The sequence below is a fragment of the Salarias fasciatus genome, chromosome 1 (assembly GCF_902148845.1).
Source record: "Salarias fasciatus chromosome 1, fSalaFa1.1, whole genome shotgun sequence".
NCBI classification, from domain to species: Eukaryota; Metazoa; Chordata; class Actinopteri; order Blenniiformes; family Blenniidae; genus Salarias; species Salarias fasciatus.
The window spans coordinates 23,624,166-23,644,360 of NC_043745.1; the positions used below are offsets into that span (position 1 = coordinate 23,624,166).

The 20,195-nt window shown below is 42.5% G+C and overlaps 1 protein-coding gene across 1 annotated transcript in view; it reads right to left on the bottom strand.

The window, feature by feature from the left end:
• Window positions 1-890: 890 nt before the first annotated feature.
• The window catches only part of rras2 (RAS related 2), a 28,270-nt gene continuing 8,965 nt past the window's right edge, over window positions 891-20,195 (bottom strand). The window contains exons 2-6 of the mRNA XM_030089406.1: window positions 6,967-7,054; window positions 6,670-6,772; window positions 4,483-4,591; window positions 3,134-3,252; window positions 891-2,943 (exon numbers count right to left, since the gene is read on the bottom strand). Of these exons, the coding sequence (XP_029945266.1) occupies window positions 2,856-2,943; window positions 3,134-3,252; window positions 4,483-4,591; window positions 6,670-6,772; window positions 6,967-7,054 (507 nt within the window). The 3' untranslated portion in view covers window positions 891-2,855. The remainder of the gene's footprint in view (window positions 2,944-3,133; window positions 3,253-4,482; window positions 4,592-6,669; window positions 6,773-6,966; window positions 7,055-20,195) is intronic.

Sequence of the window (20,195 nt, forward strand, 5' to 3'; positions counted from 1 at the left end):
ATTACCTCCTGATCAGACATGTTTGTGCATGTATTGAAGATGTCTTTGCAATGAAATATCATCACATCCTGATGGAGTTGAGAGTCCCTAAACATGGCGAGCATGCTGTAACGAGACAAAGTATGACATTAATCCAGCATTCACACTCCATAGTTAACATCAAAATTGCATTCGAAATAATGATTATCTTTTTATTTTTGTCTCAAAATCAGTCATCCTTGTTTGGTTCATGCATGTGTGGATAATCATGATATAGAGATGCTGCACCTTGTTAACATGAGATTAACTGCTTTTTTGTTGTTGTTGTTTTGAGAACCACTGGTCTACAAGACATAATTTAAACACATTTCTTTGGCATCAGTGAAGTTGATTTTACTTTAGCATTTATAAACTCTCAGAAAACCCAGAACAGAGATCATCAGATCAGGGTCTGTCAGTAATATTCAGACAGTTTTATCCTACCTGCTGGTGTGTTCGCAGGTGTTTTGATGAACTGTTTCCCTGAGCCTGATTACAATGTCAAATGATGCTTCTTTAATACAACAAACCTAAAAATCTGCCAAAATCTAACTTGTTTTAACTTGTTTCAGCTCATTATGTCCTCAGTCCACCTATCTTGCTTTTCCTCTTCATTCAGCTTCACATCTGGAGGACAAACATCCTTTAGAGTTTTGTATACATCCTGGACAGGTCGAGGTCATCGCATTGCCAAGAGCTTTATTACTGAGCAGAACTCATTTCTTCATAGTTTCAGATATCGGTGGAGTCACACTGGACGGTCGGTGGATTTTGTGAATTCGTAATTGTTCTTGAATTGCATCACCATCTCTGTCAAGAGATTCAGTTCTGTGCAGCACTTTGAATCTGCAAAAAAGATTCTCTCCCCCGTCTGGCTCAATGACAGATTTTATTTTAGCACCAAAAGCTAAACACAGGGCAAAACACACTGAGGATGAAAAAGAAAAACAAAAAAGAAAAGAAAAAAAAATAACAGTATGATCTGAATGAACACTAGAATTTGCACTAGGTTGGGAAATGGGTATGTCAAATCTTGGTGGTTATATTTTTATTTCATTCATGTGATTTAAAGCTCCTTTTAAAAGACCAAAGTCTTTTCTAAAACCCTCTTGTCTTTCAAGATGCCGATAAACACCTCTAGATAAATATATTCTCCATCATTACGCAACAATTAGAAGAAAAACATTCTTGGTCACATCTGGGAGAAGAATCCAATTTTTCAAATTTTGGCCAACAGTCATCTTTATAATAATCCAGATAATTAAATATTCTTCTTTATACATATATACACAGCTGTGCTGTGAACATGTATTCACTTATAAACATAGAAAAATACTTGTCAACTAGTTTGATAAGAAAATAATGTATAAAAGTAGAGTAGAAACATTTAATCAAGTCCTATTACTTCATCATCTGATTTTGTCATTGTGTATATTACAAGACGATGATATGAAAAACAAACTGCGGTACTTCATTTGAAAGCCTGAACAGAAGTACAGAAGTGGAAAGGGAAGGCAGAACGATATTTTTTTTGTCTGTGGCGGCGGCAGCTCCTCGGGCGGCAGGTCTGCTCAGTTCATGTCTCGGAGATGAGCCGATCGGGTCTCGATCCTTTTCATTTTTCCTGGATTTTGACTGACGAGGCGATTGGGGAGAAGATGCGTCTAACAGAGTATCTCAATGACATAAAACAAATACATTGCCACTGTGTCACTGGAATGGTGTATCAGTTATTTGCGCGGTATGATAGACTGAATGACTGACAGAAATGTGTTACACTGGAATGATTTAAACCAGACTGAGCTCTAAAGCATCTTTTTTTTTTTCTTGCACATAATGGGTCTGTTTACATTAGTTTTCAAAAGTTTAATATACGGTGATCACCCTTTTTATGTGAAATCACTCTATTTTTTTTTCCAAAGCTATACAATATGCTACCAATAATTGTGTCTCTACTGCTTCTTAGAAATCTGATAAAATGCACAAAGTTCATTGTTTACTGAACCGCCACCTTTGAAGAAAGAAATTCAGACGTATTTGCTACTCCTGATACTTTGCGGAAATTGAAGAAGATGAAAATCATTCAAACTACAGTATAAGACTTCATCAATTACAGTGAACACTCCATATCTAGCAATGAAATGAAAGCAGGAACCACAGAAAGAGTAAGAAATCCACTGCAGAATGCCAGAAACGTCTATCATTGTAGCTTTAAGGGCTGTCTAGGCATAAGATTTATATACATACTTTATATATTCAATTTCATATATGTAAAACCAAACTCAACCTCACACACTGTACTGTGGTGATTTAATAGGTCATTAGAAATACACTTTGAAAATCACAACAAATGTCACATATGTACAGTAGCAGATTAGCACATGGGAATAAAAGTGGATATGGCACAACATACACAAAGCTTCATAAGATAATCTCTCTGCTCTGGTCAGACATTGGAAACTAAATTAACATTCTGGATATATAGTTTTCATTCAATCTCGGTAGCAAGTACAAATGTCACTAGAAGGCAAGAGAAGTCCATCAGAGTACAAAACATTAATTTTTCAGGCTGATTTAGAAGGCAATGTTTAGTGTTGGGACTCTCTTATGTGAATTAGATTATGGCTGAAGGTAGAGTGGTGTTAAAATTTGGCATTGTCAGTTGTCCATAGTGATGTCCCGGGGACAGCGGATCCTGGTCAGAGTATCTCAGAAAAGGCCGTCTGAAGTCATGCACGTGGAGAAGGCAGCGGTCAGTCATCCGTTCCGGATGCGATGTCAGGCAGAGTGGGGCGGGGCGGTCGAGTAGCTGCATGAGTTACAGTGATAAGGCTGACTCAGACGATCACACAATGGCAGCCGCTCTTGTCTTTCTCTTTTCTCGTCGGCTCCGGTGACGGTGGACATTCCTGTTCCTGGAATTTCCTGGCATTCCAGAGTGAGAGAAACCGTCAAGACACAGTGGACAGTTGCAGACATGTTCCCATCATGCCTTATTCTGTCTGCTTTTTTTGGAATAAATGAGGCTACAGAATAAGTATTAATAGGTGATACTATATTGATACTATGCCAATATTTGAACTGAATGCAGAGGACGCCCTTGAGAAGCACATACCTGATTACTCTAACCAGCTCGTGGAAAGCCTGGTCTACGTTCATTCGGATTTTAGCCGAAGCCTCCATATACGTGACCTTTAATTGTCTGGCCAGCTGCTGGCCCTCTTCCTGGGTTACCTTGTGGAAAGTAAAGAACAGAATAATGATGAGCTCAACTTTCAAAGTCAAACGAAATGAGAGGAAGTATTCTCAACAACGGCCTTATGAAACAGGCTAATCTCGAGTTGCCAATTCACCGAACACACATGCTCTTTGACTGTTTCTTTGATCTTGAGCGCTGAGCAAGACAAACTGTTAATCACATTAGATTTCATCTATAATACAACACATTTTGAAAACAGTGGGGAAAAAAAACACAAGACAATCAGGTCAAACAGAACATAAAATATTCAATATAACTCAATTAAATAAAAGGATGAATTATTGGAAGATGCTTCAACACCGTTGTCTTGTATTGATCCACTCAATCGGTTGACTTAGCCCTTCACTTCTCTCCTTTGCAGCTCCTTCCCTTTTAATAATTTAGTGCATTCCAAGACAATATTATCTCTCCGCACCAAAACGGAAGCAATTTAATTATTATGTAGATTACATCTGAGGAGCAGCTGAAATCTGGTTTTATCGTCCTCGTAACACAGCTGTGCCTCTAGTGAGGGACTGAAAGACACATGAATGAATGAGTGTGTGCAGTAACAGAAGGATAAAAACAAAAAATGTACAATTGAGCACATCGCCTTAATGAGCTGGGTGTCACAGATTTGAATTGTATTCAGTGAACATTCTTGAAATACAATCTTGGCAAAAATAAAGTTGGAAATTTGGTCTATACAGTTTCATAAAAAATTGAAAAATATAGAAATAAGAGACAGATAGAATAACATCAATGTAAACATGTTTTTCAATGAATTTATCAATACATTTTGCGTTGTGAAGTAATAATTCTGCTTTGCTTTCATTTTCTATGGAAAAATTGTGCATTAAAGTAAGAAAAGAAAAGGCTTTGATAGCTCTGAGCTCCTCAGGACTGTAAGGTTGTCTTCCACCATAAGGGGGCGGTATAAATTCACTGGAGGTGACGACTGACTGGATACCGGCAGCCGCTATATTCACCAGTTCATCACACTACACTCCCTTTTTCATCCATCTTCCCCTCCTGGCTTCATGCTGTCTGCTGCCTCGGTTTTGTTCTTCCACTCGCATCCTGCTGTATCTCGGCGGCGAGCTGCAGCTGTAACACTCCCACTGTCGACTCCGCTAAAGCTGCTTCATGTCATCGCCTCGCATCACCAGAACAGCTTTATGTTTGACACTCGTTGGGTTCAGATCGCTGCAATCTTTTGAACTTACTTGTCTCTGCAGTTCCAGATCTGCTTTGTTTCCTACAAGGATCATCGGGAACTCGTCTCTGTCTTTGACTCGGAGAATCTGTCTTTGGAATTTGTAGATTTCTTCAAAGCTGCAAATCACATTTAAACGGTGTTAAGTGGTGCTTTTTTTTTTTGAACAAACAGGTTATGAGATGCCTTCTTGCGTAGTAATGCATAGATTCATCTAAAAATACACATGCAACAGACCTCTCGGCTGTGCTGCAAAACCACCTCCCACCGCCACCCACACAAACAGAAGCATCAGACCCCAGACGTTGGCGGTCATCACCACTGTGGATCAGGCTGCGGGGTTGAGCATGTCAGCGCGGAACTAAAAGTCATCTCCACTATGCGTGAAACACACACACACACACACACACACCTAGGGTTGGTGCACTGACCTGACTGCCATCCTACTGCGATACAAAATGGCATGCGATGGCACATCTTAAATAAAATAGCAAAGAAAAATGTCAATATGTGGGGGTAAAACGGGGTCGAGTCCAGCCCAGGAGGCATCCCAGCCTCGGGCCCACAGACAGCCTGGTGAATACCTAGTAAATCTGGAAAGACTTGACTAATATAAATGGAGGAAGGAAAGGCTGTTTACAACATAAACACTGGGAGGGGGTGTAACTGGGGGGGAGGGACGGAGCTGCCGGGACTGCAGGGCAGAGGCACAATGACATGGAGAAAGCCTGGAAACACACTCCCAGACCTTCATCAATAAGCTGAATTTTACATAAAAATGTCTTGATTCCACATTTTTCATAAAGATTTTTAATTGAAACAAACCCCACTCACATTGTGTGCAGTATCTGGAAGTCCTTTTGAATAAATATTTACTGCAGTTTTTAACTGATCGTGAGATTGATTAGTGAAGAATAAACATGAACGTAAAACAACAAAGTTTCTATAAAGTCTCAGAAAGTACACAAAGTTTTTTTTAGCTCATTTAACTGCATTGTCAGTTTGATCCATTTTACCTCTAAAAGAATTTATGTTTAAAGTGATTCTGAGCATTAGAAAAAGAAATATATCTATGAAGCAGGGATTTCATCAGTTAAAATGAATTTACCAGCTACAAAAATACAGAAAACATGTTGGGATATTAATCTATGATGTTATTGTTAGCAAATTATAACCAAGAAAATAGCTGAATTGATCACATGGAGTGAATCTCACACAAACAAGAGTGAAATTACATGCTTGAAGAAGATACTGATGTAAAAGTGAACAGTTTTTATTTGCTATTTGTACCACTGCTTCATACTTAAATGAATGGTTGGTTGGCCTCAAATATTCTAGGGGTTAGTAAAGTTCCACAATATCTCCTAAATTAACCATTCTGATGCATTAAAACATTCTTGGTCATACTGCATCAATATATGCAATTATACCAGCGTTACAAACTCATCATTTTCTAGTGGGTGGATTTTCAAATGAGGATATAAATTCGTTGCATTGCTATCTTTACTGGAAACGCTACTGCGGCATATTTGGTTCAACACTGTTCAACGTTTTCCTTCTTGACCACAAACCACCACCAGATGATGGATCCTGTGGAATCAACTCATCTAAAACTCAGCTACTGATATTCCAACTTTCTGGGATGCACCTTTCACGATAAAGTGAGTGTGCAACAGAGTTTGGCTCCACAGTGGCATTTAAAGGGTTAAAAGACTGTTTGTGCAGCAAAGTGTTAGTAGTGCACACACATACACACACCCACACTTGTTGTTAGTGCACACAGGCTGGAATGAAGGCTTCAAAAAGCTCCAAACCTCAAGTTAAATCATCTAAGTGTTGCATGTATGTGAAGACAAACGGCACGTGAGCTTTAAATAGAACGCTAGGCGCTCGCATAGGTGAGTTCAAGAGAACAGGATAAGGGAGGAAGTGTTGAGAACAAAAGAAAATGGCAAGAAAACCAACAGCAACACCCGGAAGCGGAGGCAGCAACAAGTGAAAGTACTGGTGCGAGATTTGTGGCTTTAACAGAGTCAGAGGGAGAGGAGGCGCAAACAAGAGCGCGTAACCGTGAACAGCAAACAAAGATGTGCAAACAGAAAAAAAAAAAAAAAAAAAAAAAAAAAAAAAAACGAAAGAGAAGTGAGTATGTGTGTGTGTGTGTGTGGATGTGTTCCTGATGAAAACTGTCACTTACCTTCCTCTGTCAGTGACTGAGAAGACGAGCAGGAAACCCTCCCCTGTCCTCATGTATTGTTCTCTCATGGCTCCAAACTCTTCCTGTCCAGCCGTGTCGAGGACTAGAGAGCGCCACACGCACACACGCACACACGCACACACACACACACACACAATAAGTTTCAGGGTAAACAAACTTTTGAAATCAGTTCCTCAAGTGCAAAGTAGTGTAACAGAAATGTACAAATGACCTACATACGTGTATATGTGTGTGTGAGTTCTGTCCGGCCATGTTTGCACAGCGAAGTGCACTTACTGTCAAGCCTGGCCGCCCTTTCGTCAATCACACACTGTTTAGTGTACGAGTCCTCGATTGTGGGGTCATAGTCAGTGACAAAGTACGACTGCAAGAGAGGAAGAAAAGACGGTAAATATTTTCTGTCAGCTTATCAAGTAAGAAATGAATAAAACACACACAGATGAGTATCATAAGCTACAGAGCCGTGTCCGGCTTATGTACAAGCTGTGGAAACACTAGGCATGAAAAATAAGGAAATCTGCCAGATTTCAACTGGCTTTTCTTTGCAGTCGACTCTTGTTTCGAGCTTCTGCTCTCCCTTGTACCAGATCTCTCCCTGACAGCGTGGGGCTTAACTACCCCTAGAATTTGGGAGTGGAGAGGATGGAATGGCCCCCTGGCAGTTCTGTCCTCAACTCCATTCAACACTTGTTGGGGAGAGCGTACACGTCCCGTTCGTGCCATAGAACACACTCACACTGGCTGCCATGCAGCAAATGCTGGTTGCAGAATAGGATCCAATCTCATATCATTATGCAGAAATGCAATGATAGTATGTAGTGTACATCTTGGCTCTACACCTGATGAAATGCTCACATTCTGCTAATTAAAAGAGTATTCTTCTTCCTACTCCTTTTTCCAATAAGGAAACAAAGATTTCATTGTTAATTTTCTGTTCTATTGTCTTGCTGTCTTCAGTTTGCATATACTACATACATGGAAAATTTAAATTAACCTTTTTATAGATCCACCCATCCATCCATCCATCCATCCATCCATCACACAGCAGTGTGACCAGACCAACAACAACCATGAGGAGGTGTCAGGCTGTTGTGTGTGTGTGTGTGTGTGTGTGTGTGTGTGTGTGTGTGTGTGTGTGTGTGTGTGTGTGTGTGTGTGTGTGTGTGTGTGTGTGTGTGTGTGTGAGATTCGTCCACATGCTACGAAAGCTTAATTGTTAATAAACCAATAGCTAAATTACTCATTGCTCATCCTACAAGTGCACGCACATTACAAATGTGGCACTATTGAAAACTGAAAACAAACGGATTTCCAATAGTTGCAATGACAGACAAGCTACCAAACGTCTGAAGTTTTTGTGTGTAGTTTAGTCTTTCAAACAAGTACACAATGCAAGTACGCTCTAATGTTATGGCCCTGCAGAAAATGAAATAACTTTTTTTTAAATAAATAAAAAAAAACCGCCAATATACTCCAAAATGACTGTGCAGGAGAGGATAGAAGCTCTTGAGTAATCCCACAAATGAGACAACAAATGACGCACCGAGAGGTTGTGCCTCTGGTGCTGTTTTTCTACAACATCCACTGTTCATTGGCAATCCTCCACTTCCTTTGTGCGCTTCGTGAAGTGTGTCAGCCGCTCACACACACACACACACACACACACAAATGTTATGACCCTTGTCTGTTTTGAGTTAGGCTTTATTTCATCATTACTCCAGGACGTACGACTGTAACTACCTCTACGGGACACGGCGCAAAGTGAATTCCTACAATTTAGTTCCAAACAAAGAGACATGACGGCAAACGACCCCCCCCCATTTTTTAGGTTGAAATAGCACTGGAGTGACCTCTTTACTACCACGCCGCAGACCCGAGGTAAACACCCCGTCTGCAGACACCTGCACAACAAATGAGAATTAGATCATCCCGCCGCCTGGGTTTCCACAGCGAGCTGCAGCACACGCTAATAACACTTTTACAAGCTGTCACAACAGTCGCACCACTCGACCCTGATTTCTTTCATTCCGGTATAAAGTTCTGGTGTCTTGGTAACCTAAAGGGGAAGGGTGGGGCCGAGGAGCGGGGAGGAGGAGGAGGAGGAGTCATGCATTTTTTACATTTTTCCCATGTTTTGTAGTTCTTTGCTCTCTTAGGAGACTAGTTAAGTGGCGACAGCTGAGGGGAGTGCTGAGGGAATGTCGAACCAACACCCTGGAACACAAAGCCGTCGCAAGAACGTTAAAACCACCCGAATTTCCATGTCACTCCAGCAATGAGCTAAATTAAACTTTGACTGTAACAACCATGCAGTTATACAAATAACTGAGTTATAAAAGAAAAACATCCAGTGTGTGTTGAGTATGGAGGTGTCCATCTTCCTCTTACGACTTATTTTTCCCCTCACTTGCAGCTCTCTCTCTTTTTTCTTTTTCTTGCAGGAGATACAGGTAATCTCTTCCTCACACTCTCCCGTCGCTCTGCATCGAGGCAGCATGGCGGCCGGTGTCACTTCCACTCACCACTGTTCAATAATTCATCAGTATTACTGTGCATGGCACAACGTGCTTCGCCGGACTGACGGAGACAGTAAGAGGAGGAAAATCAGCCTCAGTGTTTTCTTCTCCCTCCCTCCGCCGCTTCCATCCTCCTGCTGCACGTGACGTCCGTTCTTATTCCCATTCTGTCGACCTCGGGCAGCCGCATCCAGCGCCGCTCTCCCACCCGACCCTCCTCCCTCACCTCCTCACACGTATGGGTGGCGTAGCCGCCGCGCTCTGGCCGGGCTGATTGTCTCAGAGCCGTTTCCCGTGATAGATGAGGGTGTTTCGCAGCGCCAGCGCTAACAGGGCCGGGGCCGGGTTTCAGCCGCAGAGTGACGAGTTCGATGTGGGAGGACAACATGACTCAGGAGGACGAGCGATAACTGCCTGACATAAGCCAGCCTGAGTCACGTCCAGTAATACGGCTGAAAAATCGTTACATTGGTCCATGACCTCATAAAACTCAACAGGCGCCTTAAACAGTCGACTGAGAGTGTCGCGAAACGCCCACAACTCCGCTACCAGAGCAGAGTGTCAGCTTCAGGAGTTTCAAATGGCTGAGAAAAAAAACCCTCAAAACCAAATGAAGTGAGATTTAAATAACGAAACATATTTTCTTCAACACATTATGTGATTGCTTATTTATTCCGGAGGCAGTTCAATAGGAAGAACTGAAACATTGTTTCATCATCAAAACAAATGCTAATCTTTCACTCATCTGAAGTAAAAAATTCCAATATGGAATTTTCTGCTTTTTCATTTCCTACAAATGTTTGGTGACATAAAAGAAAGAACAAAAAAAAAAAAAGAAGAAGGAACAAAAATTTTCACATTTTGAAATATGAGATGAAACTGTAAATCACTGAGTCGAGGTTCTATCAAGACTTTTTTAATAAAAACTTTTGAGAAAAATCAATCCGTAAAATCTGCTGCATCTTTCTGTTCTATCTCAAAAAACTGTGACGTCAATGCTTTGTTTTGTTTTTTTTAATATCCACTAAACCAAACAGGCAGACAGGTTTCTCGACAGATTTCTGTGAAAAGATTGGACAGCTGTCATGAGGAAACAGCTGACGCTCAGGTGAGGTCGAAAGCTCTTCTGATCACACCTTGTCCTGGAAAAATCCCCGAGGCATTTGCAGCACTGACGTCAGAAATGGTTTTGTAAAGTTGAGGTAAAATTACTGATTGAACTTCATCAATTTGTTGCGTGAAAAGTTTTGCAACTGCTTTTTACGGAAGACGATTAATGCTCCAAAACAAAAACAAACCCAAGCTGCATTTCAGGGGATCATTAGACCTGTGCTGACACAACCGGCTCATGGGCGTGGAAATGTGGATGCATTAAACTCAGAGAGTCTGAGCTTTTATAGCACAAATGAAAATCTGTGGAGTAGCTTCATAAATCAAATCTGACAGATTAGGAGCAAGAGGAACAATGAGAGCCTGAAGAGTCACGCTGCAGTGTGGCTAGATGTTGGTGGCAAGGTGGGTCGGGCCGCGCTCGGCCCCGGTCAGCTCTGCAGGAAGGAAACTCCACCTCTGCAGCGGGCAGCCGGCCCGGCCGGGCCCAGCCTTCGGGCGGCGTCGCCGTCACACATGACATGCTGCCCGACCACGCCCACCCACTGAAGTCCAGACCTGTCACTCGGTCCCGCTGGAGACGTCCCCGAAACGCACACGCACGTGCACAGAGACGTCAGAGGCCTGCTTTCTGCACGGATGCAGGGACTGTGGATGAGTCTCAGCTGCAGCGCGGCATCTTTCTGCTCTCTGAAGAGTCGTTTGTGAGACATAAGCAAAACCACTTCCACTGCTGCAAATAGCACACAGAGTCCAAAAGAAGATGGAAGACTGGATCGAGATTCAAATTCTTCAAAATATCAGATTTGATCATTATATACTCTTCTCATGCGATTTATTCTCTGACAACCTACCTTTTTAAACTACATATACTATTTAATTTTATTTCCAAACAGCAACAAACAACATACTGGAATCAGAAACTGATTCAACATACTGAGAAAGCGTTTAAAAGCTACAGTATGCAATTCTTTTGTATTGGATCAATCATGTAAACGTCTGTGCGGAGGGGTTTCTGTCTGTTTGCCATGAGCTCCCCAGTCCTCACCACCTGCTGCAGGTTGTTCTCAGCTGGAGAACCACTCAGTGCAGCAGCAGGTCAGGATTCTCTCCACGGCTGATAGAAATACTCAGAAGTGTTTGTGACGGTCCGTCTCTCTTGGCAGCCCATCCAGAGTAACCCGCCTTCACCCCTATCCAGCTCCCTGCGACCCTGACGAGGATAAAGTGGCTTAAAAGACCGATGGTCAGAACTGATGGGGCGAGGTCGGCGAGCTTCAGCTTCCTGAATGAGGGCATTGTCTGTGCTCACCTGTCGTTTGGAGTATCGGAGTACCTGCTGAGCTGCAGGCAAAGGAATGTGAAGCACTCCGCCATATTTTACTTCCTCATCCTCGTCCATGCTGTAGCCATGCGCACGCTCAGTGCTTCTGCAAATCTGTTTGTTTTTGGTTGGCTTCTCATGTTAAAAATATTTTAGTTCATATTTTATCAACTTATCTGAAGAAGTGAATTATTCATGAAAATATACCAAGTGAGACAAACAGATGCCACTCAAAAAAAAAAATCTTGATTGTGTTTCAGTTATTCCAGAGAAAACTGAATTACTACTATTATATTTAACCAACAGCACAAGCCAAAAAACAAACAGCTACAAAGCAGAATACTAGCTTAAAATCAGAGAAAAATGCAACAACATACAGAAAACGAGCATCAGAAAGAGTGTGGAGGATCAAAGGAAGTTGTGAGTGACTGGAGGACAGCAGTGAAAACTGCCAGCGTGAAGAAGAAATCACAAAAAGCACAATTCCAGTTCATAGATGGTTCTCGAACTGCGAGCTGCTGGCCGAGGATTATCAACAGAGCAGTTATGTCCAGGTGTGGAAAAATAAATATGTCTTTTACACCAGTTATATGTTCTATTTCCTCTTCGTGATGCAACTTATACTCAAGTGCAATTTGAATATGTCGGCAAAATGATGCATTCAAATAAAGTGTTACAGGGAAAACATCTTTCCTACACATATAGGACATCTTTCAAGACACAAATCCTGCATTAAATCAGTGTGTAGGAGTATTCTCTTTCTAAATAACTGCAGTGTTTAACATAAGACTCATCTTCCGAAGCACCTGGTCAGGTTTTCCATCTCCTAACAAGACGCAGAACAATGAATCTGTACTGTTACAACTGCGGCATGCCAGCCTCAAGGAATGCAAGAACGGGTGATGTGTGTGGGCGTGTAATCAGCATCATGCTTGCACTGTGCACCCACTTCCTCTGCACACAAACAGCTTCACTAGCACTATATATAGATCCTTTTTCCATCTCTGTCACTTATCCTACTTGTTTGGTTGAAGACACCTCTGTGACGCTGAACTGGTGTACCGTCATTATCAAAACCACAGATTCAGCAGAAAGGCAACGCTGAGATTTTTGCGTTGAAAACAAAGGTTTGCTCCAGAACACGCCGCTGCAGCCCAGATGAGGCTAAATGGTGTACCTGCCTACCTAGACTGTCATAATGAGGGGGAATGCTGAGCTAAAACAAATAGTCACAGGCACAGTTGGGAGTTAATTACCTTCCGCATATGGCCCCGCGCCCGGTGAAAACTCACAGACCTTGACTTGAGAATCATCAGCCGTAGTTGTTCTTTAATTACAGAAAAATGTAGATTGAATACCATTAAATCGTGTTATTCCGCGGAAAAATTCTGCCTCCTTCTGCACATTTACAATATTCCCCAGCTTCCTCATTCCCCACATCAGTGCATCACAAACCCACCGCAGTGTTCTCCCTCTGCTGAAGCTTCAACATGCTTCCGCTGGAGATTTATTTGTCCCCGTCATGCCTAATAAGCGTCTGAAAACAAGGGTCAAAAGAAAAATCTGATGCAAGTGGAATTGACTTCTTAGCTGTAGACACAGGGACCATAAGTAATCCCGTTAACCAAAGATCTGATTAAAATGACAGCGTAAACGCTTCGACTTGATTTGATTGGCATCGTGAAATTGAAATTACAATTAAATATGAGGAGGCGATGTACGTTCTTTATGGTCCAGTCGCAGTCTACAGCCTGTTGAGGCTTTGTGTCACGTAACGTCACCACATGATGGAAGGATGGAATTAAGAGAACGCTTCATTGGGGTTGCCGTTTGAAAGGTAATGCAAAGATAAAAACTATAAGTTTGATTACTCTTGTTCGGAACTCCTCCAACACTGGTAGGCTTAATGAAGCTGGATATGATGTGAGGGTCTGAGTAAGATAATATTGTCAGAGAATTTGAACCCACACATCGATCTGATGATTTTAGTGGATGTTCATATAAATCTAACAATTTAATCCTTCAATCAAACAGAATTAAAAAAAAAAAATCTATTTCTTTTCCTTTTCTTATCTTGTCTTTTAATTATTGGACAACAAAAACTATATCAGTGCAAAATATACTCTGGACTAAAAGGTGGGTGTATAAATGAGCTCAAGTGTTTCTCATCCTTCTGAAGAATGAGCTGAAGATGAGTAATAACGGTCTCAGACTCGTGCCGCTGACAGCTAAAGGCTATTCAGCAAGATCTGTTAATTGAAAACTGAAGTCAGGAGTCATTCCTTTATCACCGTAATTTCACTGATTGAAGCAGTTTCTCCAGGCTCGGTTCAGCTTCCTGAGTCAGAGCGCAGCAGAAAATGAGTATCTCAATCCGGTTCACTACAGGTTTCCAAATGACATGCTGGGTTTCTTTTCTTTTCTTTTTTTTTTGTTATGTATATTCTGATATTCTGTAAATGAACTTTCTCAGCATCCACAACAACGTTACACACTAGATGCACTCTGGGGTATAATGTTTGACGCACGAAGATACGCTGCAGGATGACGTCCGTTACACTCTGCATCTGCTTCATTCATTCATCAACTGATTCATAACAGAAGATCATTTGAACGGATCGACTGCGCTCAGGGAGCTGTATTCGCTCTGCTTGTTTGCTACACACTGAGTTTAATGTATTTTCAAATGATCTGCATTGTCAGAGGAATCATATTAAAGTTGGTTCTTATTAGATAAATCTGCCAAGTGTGAGCGCTCCCTAAGCTGAGAAACAAAAGCGGAGAGTCGAGCTTTTATTGAAACAAAAAAGAAAAAAAGCCCAGTAGATTTTGTTTAGATGAAGCGTTTTTGTTTTCATAAGTGAGGGTTCATCTTAGTTCACAGACTCGGCCTGGCTCGTAGATCTGCTGACATGCTGACCATGCAAATACCCTCCACTACACCGGCTGAGGAATTGGCATGCAGGAGCGGGAGTAAGAGCCGGCCCTGCTCCGAGCGGCGGGGGGAGGGTGGCGGCCCTCCGGCTGACAGGTGAAACATGCCATTTGTAAGACTTGTTCGGCGGGGCAGCGCCAAGTGCAGCAATTTCAATTAAGGACATAAACTCCGTGCCAGACAGCCTGGAGCCTGCCAGGCCGCACTCTGAGCTTGACGGCAGCGCAGCGTGACAGATCTGTTTCTGATCGCTCATCACACCATGACAGCACTGATTCACATACTGTAAGTGCTTATCATTACATCCAAGTGCATAAATACGGGGGTTCTACAAGGTATTCCTCCCGTCTTATGCTTTGTCAAAGGGTGCAAAACAGACATAGTTTACAACAGATTTCTACAAAGTAATTTCAAATATATAGCATAAAATATTTATTATAAAATATTTACTCATTTTTAAGACTCCACTAAAGCTTTGATTGTGTGGCTGTATTTTCTACATCTATTTTCAGAATTACTTCCATGTGGTTGTTTTTCTTTACTAATTTTTTTTATTTTAATAAAAAAAGATTAAATCAATCCCTGTGATCCCATCTTTTATTTGAGAGTAATAAAACAGATACATGTCAGAAGATTAAACCTTTTACAGACACTGTTTGTAAAAGGTTTCCTACGAATGATAAGTTTTAAAAATACCTTTTATTCTTTGGGCAAGACCTCTAAATAACAAATTCCCTTCAACATGTGACATGTGGCAGTGATCTAAGACGGGAGAAATCCCAGTGAGGGCATCTGTGTATCACTTCCTGTCTGAAAAAAAAAAAAAAAAAACCCGCGCAAGTTTAACCTCTGGGGCTGCGCTGTGAGCAGCTGGCTGTAATCAAATAGCTACTATCGGGGTGTAATGTTAAACAGATGCAAGTGAAAATCGGCGCGTTTGCATCTCTTAACACGGCCTCGCCGTGTCCTCCGTCGTCTTTCTTCCCAGCGTTTCATAAGATTTTGCACAACTGCGACATTCATTTGCGTGAGCAGCATTGTTTAGCCGAGTACCTACAAGTGCTTGAAGTGAGAAACAGAAGAAAGAAAAAAAGACACAATCAAGGAGTTTGAGGGGGAGGGAGACTGTAGGCTACATGGACGAGGAGAGCAAGAGGAAAAAAAAAAAAAAAGAGGGGGAGGGAAAGGCATTAACTTCCTGTGGAAACACCCACTTTTCCCATGAGCTCATGCAAACCAGAAAGGTCACTTATTCAATACCTAATGCACATGGAGAGAAAGAAAGCACACAATGTGTCCACTGCCTTAAAGGGCCACTGGGGAGCTTTCAGTTAAGAGCTGGAAAAGCTTAGAGGCTGCGCACACCTCTGCTGAGGCGAGCACGAAAATGACAAAAAAGTCATTTTGGGGACACGAGACGCAGAGTGATGAGACTCCCGCTCAAGGTTTACAATCTGCAGTACACAGCCAGAGAGCCGCGCCAAACTTTGGCCTGATGCCCAATTAAATGAACCTGTGCACATCGCTCCCATAAGCACTCTCTTCTTCCTAATGTAGTGCTGATCAATAGCCTGTTCCGTAAATTACCGCCTCGTCCTTTGATGCCAACAGACCAGCGGACCTCTGATCGCACAGACTGGTGGCGTCATGTTCACGATATAAACACTTATCTTTTTATCTTTTTTTTTTTTCTGTCACAGAGAAGCAACCTGTCCAGAGTGTGTTGCCTTTCACCCAATCAGCTGCGGCTGCTTCCAGCTGCCCACGAACTCATTTGTATAAAGCAGGTACTGACAGATGAATGAATGGGTAGATTAATGGATTACAAGGTAACTTGAGCAATAAGGACAATAGGACATAACCGACCGGTTGATCAAACAGGATGAGATGAAACACTCATCCTGTAGAATGAAATTTAAATATTGAATCAGCAGATACTTAAATGCAACAAAATGCCACATGGCAAAATGCATGCAGATGTGTCCATGTAGAGAAATAATAGAAGTTCTGATAGTTTTTATGTTGTTTAAAATAAGAAATCAGTATCAAATAAATAGCTGATTGATAAACTTGAATTGTTGAAGTGTCGTCTCTTATTACTGCTGCAATGATCTCTGTATATTTCATGTTTATAGCTTAGATTATTTACAACTTGTATGCGTTTCTCGTTGGCTGTTTGACGCATTGAACACATCCTATAAAAGGGTGTTGCATGTCATGTGACCATTACGATTTACATTGAGTGGAGTACTTACACATGAAAACATGCTTTTATTCGATTTTCCAGTAAATATGAATAGTTGAAAGGTACTTGGCTTTATCATTTCTAAGGGATGCTGGACATCCTGGTGCTTTGTGATAACCGGGCATGTACGTGCTCCTGGATCGCCGTGCTGGCGGCGAAGGCTGAAGAGTCGGGGGGGATTGCACTCATGCGGAGAACAAAGCACAGGATAAATGTCCCACCAAGTAGGTCAACTCCGGGTGCAGTCAACTCCCCGCTCGCCTCTAACCTCTCTGGCATTAAGACTTCAATCATCCTGCTAAATATCAATGTGTGCTGGACTCTGAACACTTTTGAACCGGCTCAAAGGCGCAGAATCAAAGAGGTGCCATTTAAAGGCCTTTTTCCACAAGATCACTGGGCTCAAAGCCGCCTATCCGCTCTATAGTCCCCACTACAAACTGCTCCTTTATATCCGTTTCATAAGTACGTTTATTTCAATCACAAGTGAAGACTTGTGCAAATACTTCGGAATTCCTCAAACTGAGTACACGGAAACAAAGACGCTCAAACAGATCATGTGACGTCACGAACGCTTCCTTTCAGCCCCAGGCACAGAAACGGACGTCTATCAATGATGTTTTAATTACAGGTCTTTGTTGTTTTGTTTAAAAAAAAAAAAAAAAAAAAAGGACCGTCTCTAAAAAAGATGGTAAGATCCCCTGACTGTTCGCTCTGCTGAATCTTCCTCAATGCCTTCTTTTGTGGAGGTGTGACAACTGAGACCCATGTGGTGTTCTTACAAAATACACAAATCAGAGAGAAATCATGCAATCATGTGAGGAGGGAATGAAGCTGACAAAACAGTGAATAACACAGATGTGAACTCCATACTGCAAAGAGAAGATTACACAGGCCCAGAAAACTCATATTTAAAAAAAACAACAAAAAAAAAAACAAGGTGTGCTGGGATGTATGGGTTGCAGAGGTCCATTCCGTCAGACAGAAGTGTGTTTTTCGTGCGTTGGGTTCATGCGATTCTTCCTCAGCTTGTCTTTGTGCAGTGGCAAGTGGCCGCGCACACCACCTCAGCAACAAAGCCGCACTGTGACGACTCAGTGAGAGGACACCAGCTACCGCAGTGGCCGTGTGGACAGAGGAACTACTGTGCGACTTTCAAAAAACCCATACAAAGTCATTCAGCGGAGTGTGGCTCGCAGTCTATGGTTTTCCCGAAAACCGTATGACTGAGCTAATAAAGGCGTGGAGACGGGAGCGGAAAACGGAGCCATCCCTACATCCCAGCAACCTCTTTGTAAACGTCATAAACATCTCCAAGTGATAACTTCTTCAGAAATTATCAGCTCTCTCCCAGACACCTTAAAAAAAAAAAAAAATTAACTGCGCAGCACCTGCAGGGATGTATTTATCTTCCCCCCTTCTCTCCTCCAATACAACTGCTGAGTGTGTTTTTCTGCACTGGGGGATTCTGCTGCAGACTATAATTCTTAGCATGGGGTGATATGTCAGAGGAAATGGGGCCACTGGCTGGCGTCATGTCGGACGCAGCAGCGTTACTGCTGTACGCTTACGCGCCGCTAGTCCAGCGACGCACAGGCAGTAGAAATGTTATTACTCCTCATAAAGACGTCCTAATGGACACGGTGCGCTCTCCTCCCCGCCTATCATGTCACATCACCGTAACAATGGCTTACGTCACAGTAACAGGGTTTAAAAAAAAAAAAAAAAAAAGACACTTGTCCAGAACAATAAGGGAGCAGATGACACAGTGCAGAGACGCAGGCAGTTGCTGCTGTGGGTTAGAATACAGCAAGCAATACACTCACGGCTGGCTTAACTGAGGATTCCAGTTTATTTAACCGGCAGTATTTGTCTTTAATGTGTGTTGCGGGCGTGCAGGTCCTGCTAATACCTCTTCACCTCCACCGGAAAGTTTCGGACACACAGTGAGAGACTCGCACCGACGTATTTACTATCTATATCAGAGCGATCCATCCATACCTTCACCAATCCTCTATGCCTGATTTATCCACAGAACAGTGAAAAGCCGTGTTCATCATGGAAACACTGTCAGCTCCTTTTCGGGTTTATATCTGGAGTCTCGCAGTCAAATGAGGTGGGGTCCACCCCTGGCACCACTGTCTCACTGGATGGACACTTCAGTGTTTAAGTAATAAACACAACACACTTTCAATTTCAATTTTGCAATCTCAATTATATGCTAATAGTAACTGCTGATTATTTTCACCCTCATGAAATATCTATTTGGCAAAATAAACGTGAAATCCAAAAATAAAGACATCTAAAGAAGCTATTGTGGTGTTTTGGTCAAACTTCTAGAGGGAACTTTGAGGCAGCTGTTAACTGGTGTGCGCCAGTTTAATATTCAACATTGGGTTGTCTGACACCAACTGGCGCTGTGCACAGAGTCACACATGTTGGATCAGCCCAGCAGTCACACAACAGTTGTGTCGCTGACTCAGCCGAGCTGAGACGTCGCCGAGTGCATCTACTGCTGTATACCTGCTGCCCGCTGTCCGGCCGTCCTGATTCTGATACGAAAACCCATCAGCAGGACGGCGACTCAGACGCCCACTAGTTGAGGGGCGCGGCCGCGCTCGGCCATTGTCACCGGGACGTGCGGACAGTGACGGGCGCTCGGCCGTCACCTGTTGAGGGGCTGTCTCATCGCATGCCTCGCCTCCCCCTGATGGACAGCAGGTGCCCCGCGGGCTTCTGGACGCCGTCTGCATGAGACGTGCCAAATGTCCACCAGCTGCCCGGCAGACCATTCGGGGCACAGACACACAATGACATCCATTCAAAGTGCTCCTATAACAAAAGCTGAGGACTAATATCTCCTCTGCATACGTCACATAACAGCGGTGGTAAATATCACCCTATACTGCATGACATGCGGCGTAACGTCAACATATAATCACATAATTACATATTTGCCAAAACAAAAGTGTTACATATGTGTGAAAGTGACGGCACTGAGCTGCAGAAGTAACCCGCCAGCATGTCAGTTTCCCATAGACCGAGTTGTTGTTATATGACTCTGCGATGCGAGACCCGATACTGTGACCAGTTATTCTGCAACAGACAGATGTGTGAATACAGAACAATAGCCAAAATCAACACGGAGGAACCGGCTGCCCTCTCTGTCTGCGGCCAACTGACCAGATAACAAGCACAGATAATACAGGTGGATTTGATATTCATCTGTAGCAACGGTACACAGGAAAAATTATAGTATGATACCAAAAGTAAAGAAAAATTAAAAGAGACAACATCTGAACACACAAGACTTAAGCCATCAATACAAACTGTCAGCTCGCTTCAGTCAGATCCTACTCTGTTTTCTGTGCCAAA